General features: G+C 44.1%; 1 protein-coding gene across 14 annotated transcripts in view; it reads right to left on the bottom strand.

The window, feature by feature from the left end:
- Positions 1-10261: 10261 nt before the first annotated feature.
- The window catches only part of TTC13 (tetratricopeptide repeat domain 13), an 83168-nt gene continuing 75853 nt past the window's right edge, over positions 10262-17576 (bottom strand). For all 14 annotated transcript variants that reach the window (XR_014827887.1, XR_014827888.1, XR_014827886.1 and 11 more), the window contains 5 exons: positions 16315-16450; positions 14556-14635; positions 13050-13128; positions 12613-12692; positions 10262-11037 (listed from right to left, as the gene is read on the bottom strand). Coding sequence is in view for 6 of the 14 variants with exons in the window: in XM_001926662.6 (XP_001926697.1) it covers positions 10923-11037; positions 12613-12692; positions 13050-13128; positions 14556-14635; positions 16315-16450 (490 nt within the window). In the remaining 8 variants the exon portion in view is untranslated. The remainder of the gene's footprint in view (positions 11038-12612; positions 12693-13049; positions 13129-14555; positions 14636-16314; positions 16451-17576) is intronic.

The following is a 17576-nucleotide window of genomic DNA, read 5'->3' as shown; positions in this document are numbered from 1 at the left end:
TACAGAATGGGAGAAAACAGTTGCAAATGATGCAGCTGTAAGGGCTTAATCTCTAAAATATACAAGCAACTCATACAACTCAGCAACAAAAAAACAAAACCCAATTGAAAAATGGGCAGAAGACCTAAATAGACATTTCTCCAAAGAAGACATACAATGGCCAATAGGTACATGAAAAGATGCTCAACGTCACTAATTATCAGAGAAATGCAAGTCAAAACTACAATGAGATACCACCTCACACCAGTCTGAATAGTCATCATTAATAAATCTACAAATAACAAATGCTGGAGAGGGTGTGGAGAAAAGGGAACCCTCCTACACTGTTGGTGGGAATATAAATTGGTACAACCACTATGGAAAACATAATGGAGCTTCCTCAAAAAAGTAAATCTAGAACTACCACATGATCCAGTAATCTTACTCCTAGCATCTATCCAGACAAAACTCTAATTCCAAAAAGATACATGCACCCCTATGTTCATAGCAGCACTATTCACAAAGCCAAGACATGGAAACAACCTAAATATCCATCAACAGATGAATGAATTAAGAAGATGTGGTACATATATATATGTATATGTGTGTGTGTGTGTGTGTGTGTGTACACTACTCCGCCATGAAAAAGAACAAAATAATGCCATTGGGAGCAACATGGATGGAACTAGAGATTCTCATTCTAAGTGAGGTAAGTCAGAAAGAGAAAGACAAATATCCTAAGATATCACTTATACCTGGAATCTAATATATGGTACAAATAAACCCTTCCACAGAAAAGAAACTCATGGACATGGACAACAGACTTGTGGTTGCCAATGGGGAGGGGGAGAAAGTGGGGTGGACTGGGAATCTGGGGTTAACACATGCAAACTATTGCCTTTGGAATGGATAAGCAATGAGATCCTGCTGTATAGCACTAGGAACTATATCTAGTCACATGATGGAGCGTGATGGAAGAAAATGTGAGAAAAAGAATGTACATATGTATGTGTGACTAGGTCACTTTGCTGTACAGTAGAAAACTGACAGAAAACTGTAAACCAACTCTAATGGAAAAAATAAAAATCATTAAAAAATAAGATAAAATATAGCACAAATGAATCTATCTACAGGGTAGAAACAGACTCACAGACAAAGAGAACAGACTTGTGGTTGCCAAGGAGGGGTAGAGGGATGGATGGGGATTTGGGGGTTAGTAGATGCAAATTATTACATTTAGAATGGATAATCCATGGGGTCCTGCTGTGTAGCACAGGGAGCTGTGTCCAATCTCTTGGGATAGAACATGATGGATATAATATTCAAAAAGATAATGTATATATATCGGAGTTCCCGTCGTGGCTCAGTGGCTAACGAATCCGACTAGGAACCATGAAGTTGCAGGTTTGATCCCTGGCCTTGCTCAGTGGGTTAAGGATCCGGCATTGCTATCAGCTGTGGTGTAGGTTGCAGACATGGCTTGGATCTGGTGTTGCTGTGGCTGTGGTATAGGCCGGTAGCTGCAGCTCTGATTCAACCTCTAGCCTGGGAACCTCCATATGCTGCGGGAGCGGCCCAAGAAATGGCAAAGAGACAAAAAATAGTAATAATGTGTGTGTGTGTGTGTATATATATGTATGTATGACTGGGTCACTTTGCTGTACAGCAGAAATTGGCACAACATTGTAAATCAACTATAATTTTTAAGATTTAAATTAAAAAAAAAAAAAAAAAAGCCAAAAGCTCTGGGATCAGACAGCCAAGGTTGAAACCTCAGCCCCATCTGTGGACTGTGACTTTCAGTGACTTTCTCACATTTTCTCCTCTTCCATTTTTCTATAGGTGCTATTTTTATTTCCCCTTCTATGTGTCTCACATGAGGACTAAATGGGATAATACTAGTGAGTGCTCAGCACCATGCCTGGCAGATACTAAATGCTTAACAGACCTGAGCTATGATATTATAACTGCTTGTCTGTCTGCTTAACTGGGCCATGAGTGGGTAGAGACTGTGGCTTTTTCATTTCTATCCCCCAGCATTAGCCCGGTGCCTAGCACTTGCGGTGGCTTCTCAATAGACACTTGTTGGTTGGATGGATGGGGTGAATGAATGTGTGAATTAGAGGCAGACAGGCTTTTGTAAACAGCGTCCTTGTCCCATCTCATCCTTTTTCTGGTATTGGAAAGACAACTGTAACACTGAGCAGGGGGAGGTTCACGCTCCTCCTCTTCTCTCAGAGGGACACCGTGCCTCTTACAGACCACATGACGATCTGAGAACCATTTTTTCGCCAGTCACCAACGTTCTTCCCTAGACAAAAACTACCTACACTGTGATCAGTAAGGCAGACTAGGCACAGAGCCACGGGTTTAGCTTTCTCATCAAAAGCATGGTTCTACAGGGTCTGTTTTCTCATAATGCAAATTGCTGCAGAAATAGCCACAAGCAAAAAGAGCAGACAACCATGTATGTATAATAAGATATAAAGAAAGAGATGTGTGGGTCCTGTGATATCAAAACCAAGGCTCAGCAGTTAATGAACCCAACTAGTATCCGTGAGGATGAGGGTTCGATCCCTGGCATCTCTGCTCAGTGGGTTAAGGATCCACAGCTGTGAACTGTGGTGTAAGTCGCAGACGCTGCTCGGATCCCACTTGGCTGTGGATGTGGCTGTGGCTGTGGTGTAGGCCAGCAGCTACAGCTCCGATTCGACCCCTAGCCTGGGAACCTCCATATGTCACAGGAGTGGCCCTAAAAAGCAAAAAAAAAAAAAAAAAAAATCTTTGTGGTTATACCAAGTGCATGCAAAAAGGAGAAACTATTTTATTGGTTGATTGATTTACTTACTTACTTATTGGCTGCACCCATACCATGTGCAAGTTCCCGGGCCAGGCTTCAAAGCCTCGCCAGAGCAGTGATCTGAGCCACTTCAGTGACAATGCTGTATCCTTAACCCACTTCACCACAAGAAAACTCCAAGAAATGCATTATTTTAAGTTCTGATTATAGTGTTCCCATTGTGGCACAGTGGAAAGGAATCCATCTAGTATCCATGAGGAGGCGGGTTCAATCCCTGGCCTTGCTGAGTAGGTTGGGGATCCTGCATTGCTGTGGTCGTGGTGTAGGCTGGCAGCTGTAGCTCCGACTCTACCCCTAGCCTGGGAACTTCCATATGCCTTGGGTGTGGCCCTAAAAAGCAAAAACATACAAATAAACATATAAATTCTGATCATAGTAAGTGACAATTACTAGTCTTTTTTTTTTTTTTTTTGGCTTCTTTTTTCTTTTTAGGGCCACACACGTACCACATGGAAGTTCCCAGGCTAAGGGTCAAATTGGAGCTGCAGCTGCCGGCCTACACCACAGCCGCACAATTCAGGATCCAAGCAGCATCTGAGACCTACACCATAGCTCTTGGCAACGCCAGATCCCGGACCCACTGAGCGAGGCCAGGGATCAAATTCGCATCCTCGTGGATACGTGTTGGATTCATTTCCCCTGAGCCACAGCGGGAATTCCCAACAATTACTAGTCTTATCTGAGATTATATAAGCCTTGACAAATTTGTTCATTCTTAGGCAAAATGTAGAGTTGCCTTAAATACCAAACCAATCCATATGGTTCCCAATGGATGACCGCTGGGAGATCCTCTAATGTAACACGGTGGCATTTCTACCTGGTCTCTGGCTGGAACCAGTCAGAGCACTTTACCACATGCTTGCTCTCCCTCCTACCTTCCTCCCCCTTCCCTCCATCCCCCATGTCAAATCCCAGGGGAAATTCATCCTTGGGCCTGCTGAGCTCAAGGCAGTTTTATTTTTTCAATGAAATATGGTGATTTTCACTTTTTATTTCCTTGCAATATTCTTTTCTTTAAAAAAAAGTTGAAGTACAATTGATTTACAGTGCTTTGGGTGCACAGAAAAGTCATTCAATTATACATACATGTATAAATATTTATCCTTTTCCAGATTTTTTTCCATTATTGAAAATAGTTCCCCATGCTATATAGTAGGACTTTGCTGGCTATCTATTTTATACAGAGTTGTGTGTATATGTTAATCCAAATTCCTAATTTATCCCTTCCCCCTCCTTTCCTTTTTGCTCAACTGTTAAGTTTGTTTTCTATGTCTGAGTCTACTTCTGTTTTATAAGTAAGTTCATTTGTATACATTTTTTAGATGCCATAAACAAGTGATATCATATAGTTTTCTTTGTTTGACTTACTTCACCTAGTATGATCATCTCTAGGTCCATCCATGTTGCTTCAAATGGCGTTATTTCATTCTTTTAATGGCTGAGTAGTATTCTATTGTGTATATGCACCACCTCTTCTTTATCTGCTCCTCTGTTGATGGACATTTAGGTTGTTTCCATGTCTTGGCTATTGTGAATAGCGCTGTGATAAACATTGAGGGGGTGCACATATCTTTTCGAATTAGAGTTTTCAACTTTGGTTCTGGATATATGCTTAGGGGTGGGATTGCTGGATCATATGGAAACTCCATGTTTCTTTATCTGATTGACTTCATTAAGTGGACATATATTTAGGGGCTAAGGCCAAGGGTGCTGGAGCCAAGCCCCACTGGCCCCACCACACCACACTTCATGGAGTGCTTATTCCATGGCAAACACTCCGGCAAAATTCAAGAGCTGTGACAGTTAAGTCACTCTCGCACCTGAGCCATCAAAGTGGAGAGAACACTAGTGCTAACCTCACAGGGTTCTTGAGGGGATTAAACAAGCTGATAAAGTATAGACCTTAGAAAAATGCCAATTGTATCATGTGCTCAAGACGTGTGGACTCCAAGGACGCTGGAGGCCAGCATGGGCCACTCAGCACTAAGGACAGCGGGCAACTGAGAGCCTGGCCCCCAACAGACCATCCTGGTTTGGCTGGGAACTTCAACAAGGCAGTAAAACTGGAAATGTCCGAATCACCCTGATTTGGCACAGGTTACATTTTCTATATCCAGGAGAAACTAGAGCTTGTGAACTGAGCTGTGTTCAATTACAGGGAAATATTAGTTTCATCCATATTTGCATACCCACCTGGTAATGGAACTGGTAAACGTGAGGCTTGCAAACTGTAGACCTAAAGTGATTTTATATTTGTGGGCACATAGCTTGAAGAAAGAAAAGGACTACCAGAATTCCAATCGCAACCATAATTATTCAAGAACATGCTTGATTCTCTGGGGTTTTAAAAAGAGGAGGAAAAAAAAAAAATCCCAAGGCAGTGGGATAGACTTTCATATCCTAGTTTGATGCTTCTCAGGCGTGGTTCCTGGACCATCTATGGTAAACTTCCTGGGCACTGATGAGGATGCAGACCAAGCCTATCCCAGGCCCCCAAGTCAGTATTAACGGAGATTTTTCAGGCTGCTGCTGGTGATTTCCTTTCTCTCCCCTCTCTCCCACTTGTCTCCCTGTGCTGCAACTGAATTTTGACCCTGAACCCCTCAAAACCCAGACTCTTGCTTAAAACCACAGAGACTCCCACTCTAATGACTGTCTGAGGCAGAAGCATGGAGAGATGCTCTAATTTCAGGGTGGCAGCACATCCTAATGCAACGTTCTGCCTTGACTTTCTGCAAATGTTCTCTCTGTGCTGTCTGCTACGGTAGCCACCAGCTGCTCCTATGGAGCCAGTGTGACTGAGGAATGAACAAGTGTGTCCTTTCATTTTATTGAATCATGTGACAGTGCTGATGGCTAGACAAGTGCATATTGGGGACATTGTTAGAGGTGGACGTAGCTGGATGTGATGGTGAACGGGGCGGGGGGATTGGAAACAGAAACTGCCTCTCGCAGACTCAGGATGGCCTGAGGGGTGCTGGCCCGAGCTGCTGGGTAGGAGGGAAGAGTGGAGGATGGCACTGACCCTGGGGTAAGGAGTCACCAGCTCCAGGGCAGACATCTGAGGATGCTCATGGATATAGACCTGTCCTGCGGGTCTGAGGCACAGTGGGTGACTCTGCTGATTTCTGCTCTGATTCATATCAGTCATGTCTCCTTATTTACTTTTTTTTGTCTTTTTAGGGCTGCACACGCAGCATATGGAGGTTGCCAGGCTAGGGGTCCAACTGGAGCTGTAGCCGTTGGCCGACACCACAGCCACAGCAACACCAGATCCGAGCCACATCTGTGACTTACACCACAGCTCATGGCAACGCTGGATCCTTAACCCACTGAGTGAGGCAAAGGATCAAACCTGCAACCTCATGGTTCCTAGTCGGATTCGTTTCCACTGCGCCACGACGGGAACTCTGTGTCTCCTTATTTCTAAATTATTGGAAGGCAGGCTTGGAGAGCTGGAGGTGAGTTTCCTGTCCCTCATACACTTTACTCGTCAGAAACATTCCGCACCAAGTCTCTAGTCCACCAACCAGCGCCACCTAGAGGATCTTTTCAAGTTAGTCTTTTAAAAGCGTGAACATGTTATTCATGGGAGCAAGCTTACAAACAGAGCTGAGATATTCAGAAAAGTCTACAAAATTAAGTTCACAATATAATGAAGTACTACCAGAGAACATCATTTGGGATTATTTCTGTGGAAAAGCTTATTCTGAAGTCAAAGGAAGAACTCTCTAGGCTGTACTGTTTCGCATAATAGCCACTGGCTACCTGTGGCTATCTGAACTTAAAGTCATTAAACTAAATTAAAGAGTTTCCGATGGTGCAGCGGAAATGTATCCGATTAGGATCCATGAGATTGCAGGTTCAATCCCTGACCTCACTCTGTGGGTTAAGGATCCAGCGTTGCCATGAGCTGAGGTGCAGGGTGCAGATGCAGCTCGGATCTGGTGTTGCTGTGGCTGTGGCGTAGACTGGCAGCTACAGCTCTGATTAGCCCCCTAGCCTGGGGACATCCATATGCTGCAGGTACAGTCCTAAAAAGACAAAAGACAAAACAAACAAATAAACAAAAAACAAAAAAATAGTTAAATTAAAAACTCAGTTTCTCAGTCACATGAGCACTAAAGCAGGTGTTCAGTGGTCACATGCGGCTGGTGGCTGCCATCCTGGATGAGGCAGATATAGAACATTCCCATCACACAGATGGTCCTACTGGACAGCACTGGGCAAAGGGCGAGGTCCCCACGGGCAGCAAGACATGATGGTACTAAAGCGCAGTGTGGCTGAGGTGGATGCAGGGAAGAGCTGTAAGAGGTGAGGCTGGACAAACCCTGGGTTCTGGTAGACTTGGGTTTATTTCTGGTCAGTGAGATGCTGTGAGGGGCGTAAGCAGAGCAGCAGCAGGAAGACGGGTCAGAGGTGACAAAAGTGGTCAAGAGAGATTATGATGGAGGTCCCATTGTGGCTCAGTGGGTTAAGAACTTGACTTGCATCCATGAGGATGCAGGTTGGATCCCTGACCTCGATGCCAGGAGGTCACAGATCCAGCTTGGATCCTGAATGGCTGTGACTGTGGTGTAGGCTGGTAGCTGTAGCTCTGATTCGACCCTAGCCTGGGAACTTTCATATGCCAAGGGTGTGGCCCTAAAAAGCGGGGGTGGGGGATGGGGGGAAGCTGGACTGGGGAGGTACAATGGGGCCAAGAAAAAAGCACAGAGATGGGGGTTTTGAAGAAAGAGAGAAGAGCTGGCTTGTTAATAGACTGCCTTGGGCTGGGTCCTGGGAGAAAGTTTCCGGAATAATCCACAGTCCCCTCTAAAACACATTTCAAATTATATAGGGGGTAAAGGAGCCCTAAGACTGATAACAAATAGGCAAATGAATTATCTAAAGAATTTAAAAAAAATTTTTTTGGTCTTTTCAGGGCCGCACCAGTGGCATATGGAAGTTCCCGGGGCTAGGGGTCGAATCAGAGCTGTAGCCACTGTCCTATACCACAGCCACAGCCACAGAGATCCAAGCCGTGTCTGTGACCTACACCACAGCTCATGGCAACACTGGATCCCCAACTCACTGAAGCCAGGGATTGAACCTGCATCCTCATGGATCCTTAATCCACTGAGCCACAACAGGAACACCTGGAGAATTTCTAATGGTAATAGCTGGAGTACTAGAGAAACAAAATGCACGAGCACAGACCAACATGCAAAGCACTATACACACAGCCTCTTACACTTGAATCCGACCTGGGGCAGAAAAGCCCCTCAAACCTGACATTTCCAGTTCTCATCACAGAGGTTGAGGGAGAGTGGGCTCAGGGTGTCAGAGACCCAGCAGGAGAATCCTGATTTCTATGCCATGAAATCAGAAGGACCAGGGTAGCTAACAAGATAAAAACCAAACAGAGATGAAGGACACTTAGCAGCCTTATAGCTGCAGAAGGATCAAAAGGTTTTGATATGAAACTTTTTTTTGGTCTTTTTGTCTTTTTAGGGCCACACCCAACAGCATATGGAGGTTCCCAAGCTAGAGGTCCAATTGTAGCCGCCAGCCTAGGCCACAGCCATAGCAACTTGGGATCCAAGCCGAGTCGGCAACCTACACCACAGGTCACAGCAACACTGGATCCTTAACCCACTGAGCAAAGCCAAGGATCGAACTTCAGTCCTCACGGATGCTAGTTTGGTTTGCTAACCACTGAGCCACGACGGGAACTCCCTGATGTGAATTTTTTTCAGGACAAAAGCAAACCCTAATTCTAATTTTAAAGATAAACATTTTTTTAAAAAGGCTTTAGGGGAGTTCCTTGGTGGCCTAGCAGGTGAAGGATCCAACATTGTCACTTCTATGGCACGGGTTCAATCCCTGGCCTGGGAAACTCTGCATGCCACAGGTGTGAATAAAAAGGAAAAAAAAAGTTTTAAACAGAGGATGACCCGTATGCTGGAATTCTGATTTTTAGATGCAGTTTTTCAGTTTAATAGACGATGTGATGAGAGAACTTTTATACCATGATATAAAAGTGCGAAACTCCAAATCTCCATGACCTTCTCGAGACAAGAACCCTCAAAGGAGGGAACGGGAGGGAGCACCAGTAGGTGGTACTTTCCAGTAATGTGCAGGTGGCAAACTTAGATACAAAAAAAATTTCTAATCTGGGGTTTAAGACATATTGTCCTATTTTAGAAAAGGTAGATAATTTCTTTGCATGATTTCCCCACCTGAAAAATGGGTGTCTCACCATTAAAGATTTTGAAGCGCTGGTGATAAGGAAAAATCCTTGACAAAGTTCAAAGAGTCTGATTTTGAGATAATGAGCCAAAAAGTGGAAACATTTTAAAATCTACTCATTTCTCCTTCATTTCATCTCTGCCATTTCCACTTCACTTTGCAGTCCTGCAGAGTGTATCTGGGCAGCTCCTTTGTGGTTTTAAAAATCTCAGGTAGACCAGTTGGTCAAAGAGAGAGATGGAGAGGAATGTGGGACCTGAATCCCTGGTGCGCTGAGACCATGGTGGGCATCCCAGGGGCCTGGCTGGGATCCCCACCATGGAGGGGGGGTCATTAAACCCGGAGCTTCAACTCCTTCTCTTCTGATATGAAAATAAAGGCACTTGTCTTTTGTGAGCACAGGTTTGGTCTCAAGGGAAAAATGAAGTCTGTGTGAAATTCGTTTGCAAAATTAGTGCACCTGACAATTTATATCACCATCATCATCCAGATGAGAGGAGAACACAAGCCACATCTCAGTGGCTGGTTTTTTTTTTTTCTTTTTTTTTCTTTTTCTGTCTTTTTAGAGCTGCACCTGCAGCATATGGAGCTTCCCAGGCTAGGGGTCGAATCAAAGCTGTAGCTGCTGGCCTACACCACAGTCACAGCCACGCCAGATCCGAGCCGTGTCTGTGACCTACATCTCAGCTCATGGTAACACTGGATCCTTAATCCACTGAGCGAGGCCAGGGATCAAACCTGCAACCTTTTGGTTCCTAGTTGGATTCGCTAACCTCTGAGCTGCAATGGGAACTCCCCTCAGTAGCTGTTCTGAAGCACATGTCAGCGCCCAGAACGGCATCCATCCACAGTGCAAGTCCCATCTGCCTGAAGCGCTGCAGTCCTCCAAGAGCACAGCTAACTATGCTACTGCCCAGTGTTCAGTCCCCGCCAGGCAACGCCTGCAGACACTCCTTTGTGCCCCTCACGCAAGGTCTTGAGACAAAAACTACATAACAGAAAGCAGTAAACAGTTTAACTCTTTAACAAAAAGTCAAAGAAAAATGATAATGGTTTTGAAATGGCAGCAGTTTAATGAAGCCATTTTACTCACCGTCATTTACCTAGTCTGCAAAAAGAAATCAGTCATCTTCTGACCTCTTCTTGTACCTGAAAGTGACACTAGTTCACAGAATAAAAACATACATAATCCAGTGTCCAAAACTGGTGATTTATCAAAATCACCCGTTTATTTTTTTCCAACAAAGAGGGGAAAAAACCCCAAGCATGGTTCAATAATTCAGGGTTTGAGTCACTGGCAAATACTGACCGCGTCCTTCAACGGAAGAGTTCCTGGCCATGAGCTCCGGGCACGCGGGTTGATGGCCACGAATCTTCCACGGTTCCCATGAACTGAGCGCAGGGGGTTACGTGAGTTGAGAACGAGATGCCTGACCACAAAATGCACACAAAGAAAAGTCTCGGGAGAATCGCCACATCTTTAAAGGAATGAAAACGCTCTCGTTTTGGTGTTGGTTTTGTTCCTTTTAATTACTCACTTTCGGTTTTTCAAGTCCGCTGTTTTCGCTGTGAGGAAGGGGTCATGTGACTTTGTAAGTGGAAACCAATGGGCCGCTGGCTGAGAGACACACCTTTCCTCCCAGACACAGGGCTCTCCTGTCCCCTCGAAACCCTTTCATGATTTGTAGTACGGTTCAGAGAGGTAAAGAAAATGATTTCAAGTCGTCCGTTCCTATCAAAAATTGGTATCAAAAGTAATAAAGGACCTAATTTCTTTATAATTCCATGTTTTAAAAAATAACTTAGGAAGCAAGAGGCCCGGCCCTTTACTTGTATAAATACCACAGCGTAACTAGAGTTTCTTAAGACAGCGTGGGGAGGAGTCCGTGTTTAGCACCTCGATCATTGATCTTAACGTTGGGAACGTCTCTGACACGGACGGGAGAGTCTTATAAGAAGGCGAAATGCTGAAAAGGAAAAACACGAAGCAGGTGTGTGAAAACCAAGACAAGTTTACCAAAAAGGCAAAGCTCACATCACACGAATTCCTATTCCAATATTCGCTTCCCAGCGCCCTGTGTGTGCGACACCAGGCAATGTTACGAAGGCAGGGGCAGCTGTGAGCAGGGCAGATTCTGCTGCAGCAGTGAAACGGGTATCTGCAGGCTCCCACCGTGCGTGCACCCAGGGTCTCTGGAGAAACTGAATCTCTGATTTACACAGAGTGTGGGGCGCACACGTCCTGCTGGGATGCACACTGGGCGTGGAACCGGAAGACACAGGCTCTATCCTCATCAGCTTTGGTAATTTCTCTAAGCCCCGCTTCCCAAACCTGCAGCAATAGGAACAGTGTTCCTAAGTCCCAGAGTTACTGGGAGTAGGAGTGAGATGCTGGATGCCAAGGTACACCGGGAAACACCAGGTAGGGCTGTTATTCTTTCCCTAAGGTACTGCCAAAAGATCAACACTATAAAATCATGTAGGAAACAGAAGCGAGGCCTTTGAGTTTATGGCTGTTACTAAACTGGACCTGAAACAATACAGTGGAATAGGAAGTCCCCTGGAGGCCAGTGGTTAGGATTCAGTGTTTTCACCCTTGCAGCCTGGGATCAGTTCTTGGTCTGGGAACTGAGATCCCATACCAAGCCACCATACACCATGGCCAAAAAATAAAACAAAACAAATCAAAATAAAATAAAATGACTTTGTCCCGAGAATTAAGAAAAAAGAATACGCTGGAACAAGCCTCGGTTGTTAGGAGCTTTCATTTGAAGGCTAATGGAATACTTAGAAATCGAACAAGAGTGTCCTAGAGACATTTACTTTTCTGTTTTGCAAAACTGGAGGTGGTTATGATATTAAAAAACAATGGGGAAGGAGCAAGAATTAATAAGGCTGAATAGTGAGATTTGCTTATTCTTCATTAACTATGAAACTATTAAAGTGAGTTTAATTTCATCCCAGATTCACATGTTCCCCTACAGTCCTTCTGGAAACCAGAGCAGGAAAGGTCAGAATCTGCTGGGCTCACCCGCGTAAGCATCAGGGATCACTTCCTGCTAGTGGTGCCTGATTGGCACCTCACCTATGTTACAAGAAAGTACCACCTTCTCAAAACCTAGAGCGCAGGAAAAATGCAGCAGAAAGGCAGGTGCCCACCACCTGAGTCAGTCTGCGTCAGGTCCAAATGGGTTTCCAGACTTACTCCTGAACGCTGAGCCCGAGAGTCTGGGACAAAGGGGGAATTAGCCAAGAAATGTGACTGTCTGGCTATACAAATAATATGTGTAACCTCACCTTCACAAACCGGCTCCCCCACTTTGTTCATTATTCACTTTGATTCATACACTCACCTGTTCAGGGGGTTTACGTGACAGCAAAAACATCTTAACTTTGAAAAGTGGGTTCTATTCACTGTCTAAGAATAACTCCTAGAGATGAGTACGATTCCAGTTTTATGACGCTCTAAAAGTACCAGGAAGTTCCTTTTTTTTCACTTTTCAGTTGTAACATCCTTTTGTGGATCCCTATCAAGCAGTTACCTTTTCAAGTTCATCCAGCTTTTAGCTATTTTGCTAAAGGCCTCTGAACCAGGGGCGGTCATTGCTTCAAAGTCAACCAACTGAAAAAGAAAGAAATTTATAAACGTGATTAAACATGAAAGAGAGAGGCTCACGTATCTTTTTTTTTTTTTTTTTTAAACTTGGCCTGATTGTTTACATAAGTGTATAATTGATAATATTGGCTTTTTTTTTTTTTTTTTAGGCTGCACCCTGCAGCATATAGAGGTTCCCGGAGCAGGGACTGAATCTGTGCCACAGCAGGAACCCAAGCCACGTCAGTAACCTGCACCACAGCAGAGACAATGCCAGACCCTTAACCCGCTGAGCTGCAAGGGAACTCTGACTCATGTATCTGAACACAAAAACCTCACTGGGATTTGAACACACAACTGTTTTCCCTTCCAGCCTCAACATACCTTCCCTTTGGGAATTTTTCCTGCTACTTCTTTTCCACTTGCCATCAGAGCTCCCACGATCACTGAGTAAGCGATTACACTATTTACAAAAAGAACAATTACCAGTTAATCCCAGGCCTCAGACACCACAATAAAACTCCCCATGATTCTGCATCACGAAGGATGACATTTTACTTCTTTTAAGAATTCTTTGAACATTAAACATAAGAATTGTTTCATTGTTTTAAAGTATTTACTGATTCACTAATTCAAGGGTAAATGTGACCAAGAATAAAATTTTTCCGAGAACAAAAAGTTTCTTTTGATTAGGAGTTTTCTTCCCACTTGGTTTTTCTTTTTATCTTTCTTTCCTTTTTTTTTTGGCCATGCCCGCAGCATGCAGAAGTACCCAGGCTGGGGACTGAACCTGTGCCACAGCAGTGACAACACTGGATCCTTAACCCCCTGAGCCACCAGGGAACTCCCACTTGGTTTTCCTGTTCTTGTGAAATAGTGAATTAGAAAATGTGCCTGCTTATATTTTTAACAACTTCATGATGCTTGTCTTTAAAATGCACATATATATATACAATATATTTTATAAATACAAACACATTAATCTTATTGTTTAAGCAGTAAAAATTTGGCCCCACCCTCAAGAAGAAAAGCAGAACCATTCTCAGAAGGCATGAACAGCCAGGTCTGAAAATGGCTGCGTTATAAGGACTTCCTTCCTGGCCTAGGAATATTCTGCATGCTGCAAGTGTGTCCAAAAAAATTAAAAAAAAAAAAAGATCAAGACATTCAATTATATTATTTTAGCCAAAACATCTTAAATTCAAACATATGCAAATAATGGCATATGCCAGTCACATGATTTACTGTACACAGTAATGGATAAAGGAGAATAAAAAGAAACTTCTAGGCTCACTGCTGTTTTAATGAACACCTAAAAGACTCCTGATGGATTCACAAGAAGCAAGAATTCATTCATCATAATAAAAATAATATGGGATGGTGGGTGACTCAAAAATAATAAACATTAGGGCCAAAGGTCAATTAATGGCCAAAATATAGGGGAGAAGAGGGCAGGGTAACAGTCTGGGAAAATATCAGAAATTAAAACACAATGACACATGTGTATACTAAGTGAGAATTTGACACATTTTTGCCAATGAATGACGCCTAGCCTGTAGACCTAATCACACTCTATTACACTATCTTCCATAACTCTTTTTTCTTTTTTTTTTGCTGCATCTGTGGCATGCAGAAGTTCTCAGGCCAGGGATAGGACCCTCACCACAACAGTGACAGCAGATCCTTAACTTCCTGAGCCACCAGGGAACTCCTCCATAACTCTTCTGACAAAGTGGCAAATCAAGGACATCATTGGGGGTGGACTTTGAAGAACCTAAAGGGGGCTTCTCGCCATTGCTGAGCCACCTGTACCCACACCCACATGGGTTATGCAAGCAAAAAGCGTGTGTTCTTCACTGTAAAACTGTCAGATGTCAGGATACCACTCACCTGGATCCACGAGAGAGTGGCATCAAATTATAAAAGTAATAAACTAAGGATAAGATTAAGTTGCAAACAGCATCAGCCTCCTAGGAAAAAAAAAGACACATGCTCATGAACTTAAGTACTAGATTTTTTTTTTTTTTTGAGGAGGAAGAGGTGACATTTTTTTTCTATTTTTTAATTAAAATATAGTTGATTTACAGTGTTATGACAATTTCTGCTGTACAGCAAACTGACTCAGTTATAGATATATACATACATTCCCTTTTTATATTCTTTTCCATCATGGTTTATCTGGGGAGATTTAGATATAGTTCCCTAAATGCTAGATTATAGATTTGTTTTTTATTAGGTGACCAAACACACTGGAATCATGTTAAGTTAGGGAGAGGATTATTTCATTCTTCCCTAAAAAGAACCCACTTTTCACATCTTCGAATATTTTATACTCTCTTGCATCATTTTTTTCTAATGAAAAAGTATATATTCAGTTCCGTTTAGAACAGTCTTCCCAGCTGCCTTTAAAACTGCAACCTTTTCTAATAAATGTAAACATCTCAGTCTCGCTCTATATATAATGTTACTGGAAATGTCAAAATATATATTGAGATTAAAATAAAGCATCATTTTTAGACTTTCCGTGGTTGCTCAGTGGGTTAAGAACCCGACTAGTATCCATGAGCATGTAGGTTCGATCCCTGGCCTCACTCAGTAGGTTAAGGATCCAGCATTGCCGTGAACTGTGGTGTAGGTTGCAGACACAGCTCGGATCCTGCACTGCTGTGGCTGTGGTGTAGGCCGGCAGCTGCAGCTCTGACTTGACCCCTAGCATGGGAACTTCCATATGCTGCAGGTGTGGGCCTGGGGAAAAAAAAAAAAAAAAAAAGCAAAATGAATAAGATAAAATAAAGCACTTCTTAATACCGAATATTCTTTCTCAAACTGCAGGCCTTTCTACTCCAAGATTCTGATTAGTATCCCACCCCTCCCATGAGATTTAGGTGATACATAACAATATGTATAAACTGATTAAAAATCCAGAGAAATAGGAGAGTTCCCGTCACGGCTCAGCAGTTTAACGAACCCGACTGGCATTCATGAGGATGTAGGTTCGATCCCTGGCCTTGCTCAGTGGGTCAAGGATCCAGTGTTGCTGTGAGCTGTAGTGTGGGTAGCAGATGAAGCTCAGATCCTGCGTTGGGTGGCTGTGGTGTATGCCAGTGCTAGGCTTCCCTAGCCTGGGAACCTCCATAAGCCACAGGTGCGGCCCTAAAAAGACAAATAATAATAATAATAATAATCCAGAGAAATAAAGTAACTTCCCAAGGGCCCCCAGCATCCATTCTGGAATGCGGATGGAGTGCCCCTCATGGCTGCTGCCGCCAAAGTGACATTGCAGATCCTGCCCCCAAGCAGCCCTTGAGTGGAGGAGGCAATGGAGGGGGGAGGGGCCACCCAGGAGAGGGTCCCTCATGCAGGAGAGGTCATTCCCATCAAGACCAATTTTCCATTTAAATCTTGACAAGCCCCATTTTTAAGATACTCTAACGTATTAACTGCCTACATCTATCAATCTCCCCTACTCAGCTTCTATAGCTACTAAATATGGGAACTGTTGCTCTAAGAACATTAAAAAGGAAATATTTACCAGTCAATTAAAGCTGATTTCAAGCATAAAATATCTAACCCCAATGGTAGAGGTTTAAAAAATTTTATGAAAGACTCCTAGGAAGCAGGGATAAAATGGAAACAAACAAAAACCTACCCCAAATTCTGATGAGAGAATTAGTACTTTTCCTTTGGCCGTTAGATCTTTATAAAGTGCATCTATTTCGGCGTGATATAATTGCGTCCTTTCTTCTGTGGTTTGAGTCTCCACAGAAAATAGTATATTGCCAACCCTACAAATAACAAGGATGTGTGTCAAAGGCATACGTTATAGGAGGCAAAGAGCCAAAGGCAGGGGCGGGGGGCAGCGTGGTGACGTGGCACGGGCCGCGTAGAGGTCACAGCGGGCAGTTTCTTCACAACTTCAATCAGTCCAACCATGTGGACTTCCCGTATGAGCTCCCACTAATACGGGAGGAAACAACTGCACACAGGACAATACACTTCAAAGCCCAGGAAACATGACCAGCAAGTCCAGCCACCCCGTTAGGACTAGGGCAGGGGCAGGGGCAGGGACAGGGACAGGGGCAGGGGCAGGGGCAGTGAGAGGCAAGCAGGCTCCAGGACGCCACTCCTTTTTTTTTTTTTTTTTCTTTTGGTCTTTTTTGTCCTTTTTTTAGGGCCGCACCTGTAGCACATGGAGGGTCCCAGGCTAGGGATCTAATTGGAGCTGTAGCCACCAGCCTATGTCAGAGCCACAGAAACACAGGATCCGAGCTGCATCTGGGGGACCTATACCACAGCTCACCGCAATACTGGTTTGATCCCTGGCCTTGCTCAGTGACCTTAACCCACTGAGCAAGGCCAGGGATCGAACCCACAAGCTCATGGTTCCTAGTTGGATTTGTTTCTACTGCACCACAACAGGACCTCCATCCTTCCTTCTTGAAGCTGCTGCTGCTGCACGTGCAGCTCCACAGAGGCTCAATGGAGGACTTAAACTTGAAGCAACAGGTCTTTACTGCCAAACACCTCCACCCAAATGCTGGAAGAGTCCTTGGAGCCGATAAAAGACAACCCAGCATAGCTGCTGCCTTTACAGGGGAAGTGGTGGGGAGGGGCAGGGCCGAGGCCACAGACCATCAAGTGAGGCCTCAGAGGAGGAAGAATAGATGGAACTGGAAGACAGGAAGGAGACAGGAAATGCTTTGTGGAAGTAGGGTCTGAACTTGGATCTTGAAGATGAGGATGGGAGTGACAGAGGCTCAGAGCCAGGAGGTGGGAGATAACCTCAGGGAACAAGGGGTCCAACCAAATGAGCAGGCCAGGCCCTGCCGGGAAAGCAGCTCAGGTAAAGTGGCAAGTGTTTCAAGGTCCTATTACAAAAGGCCTTGAATGCCTGACAGAGGAGCTGATCTT

This window comes from Sus scrofa, chromosome 14 (genome assembly GCF_054392235.1).
Source record: "Sus scrofa isolate SSC_HxYL_T2T_F1_AM1 chromosome 14, Sscrofa_HxYL_maternal_Yorkshire_Landrace_v2.0, whole genome shotgun sequence".
In the NCBI taxonomy this organism is placed as follows: Eukaryota; Metazoa; Chordata; class Mammalia; order Artiodactyla; family Suidae; genus Sus; species Sus scrofa.
This window is presented reverse-complemented; position numbering and strand designations above follow the sequence as displayed.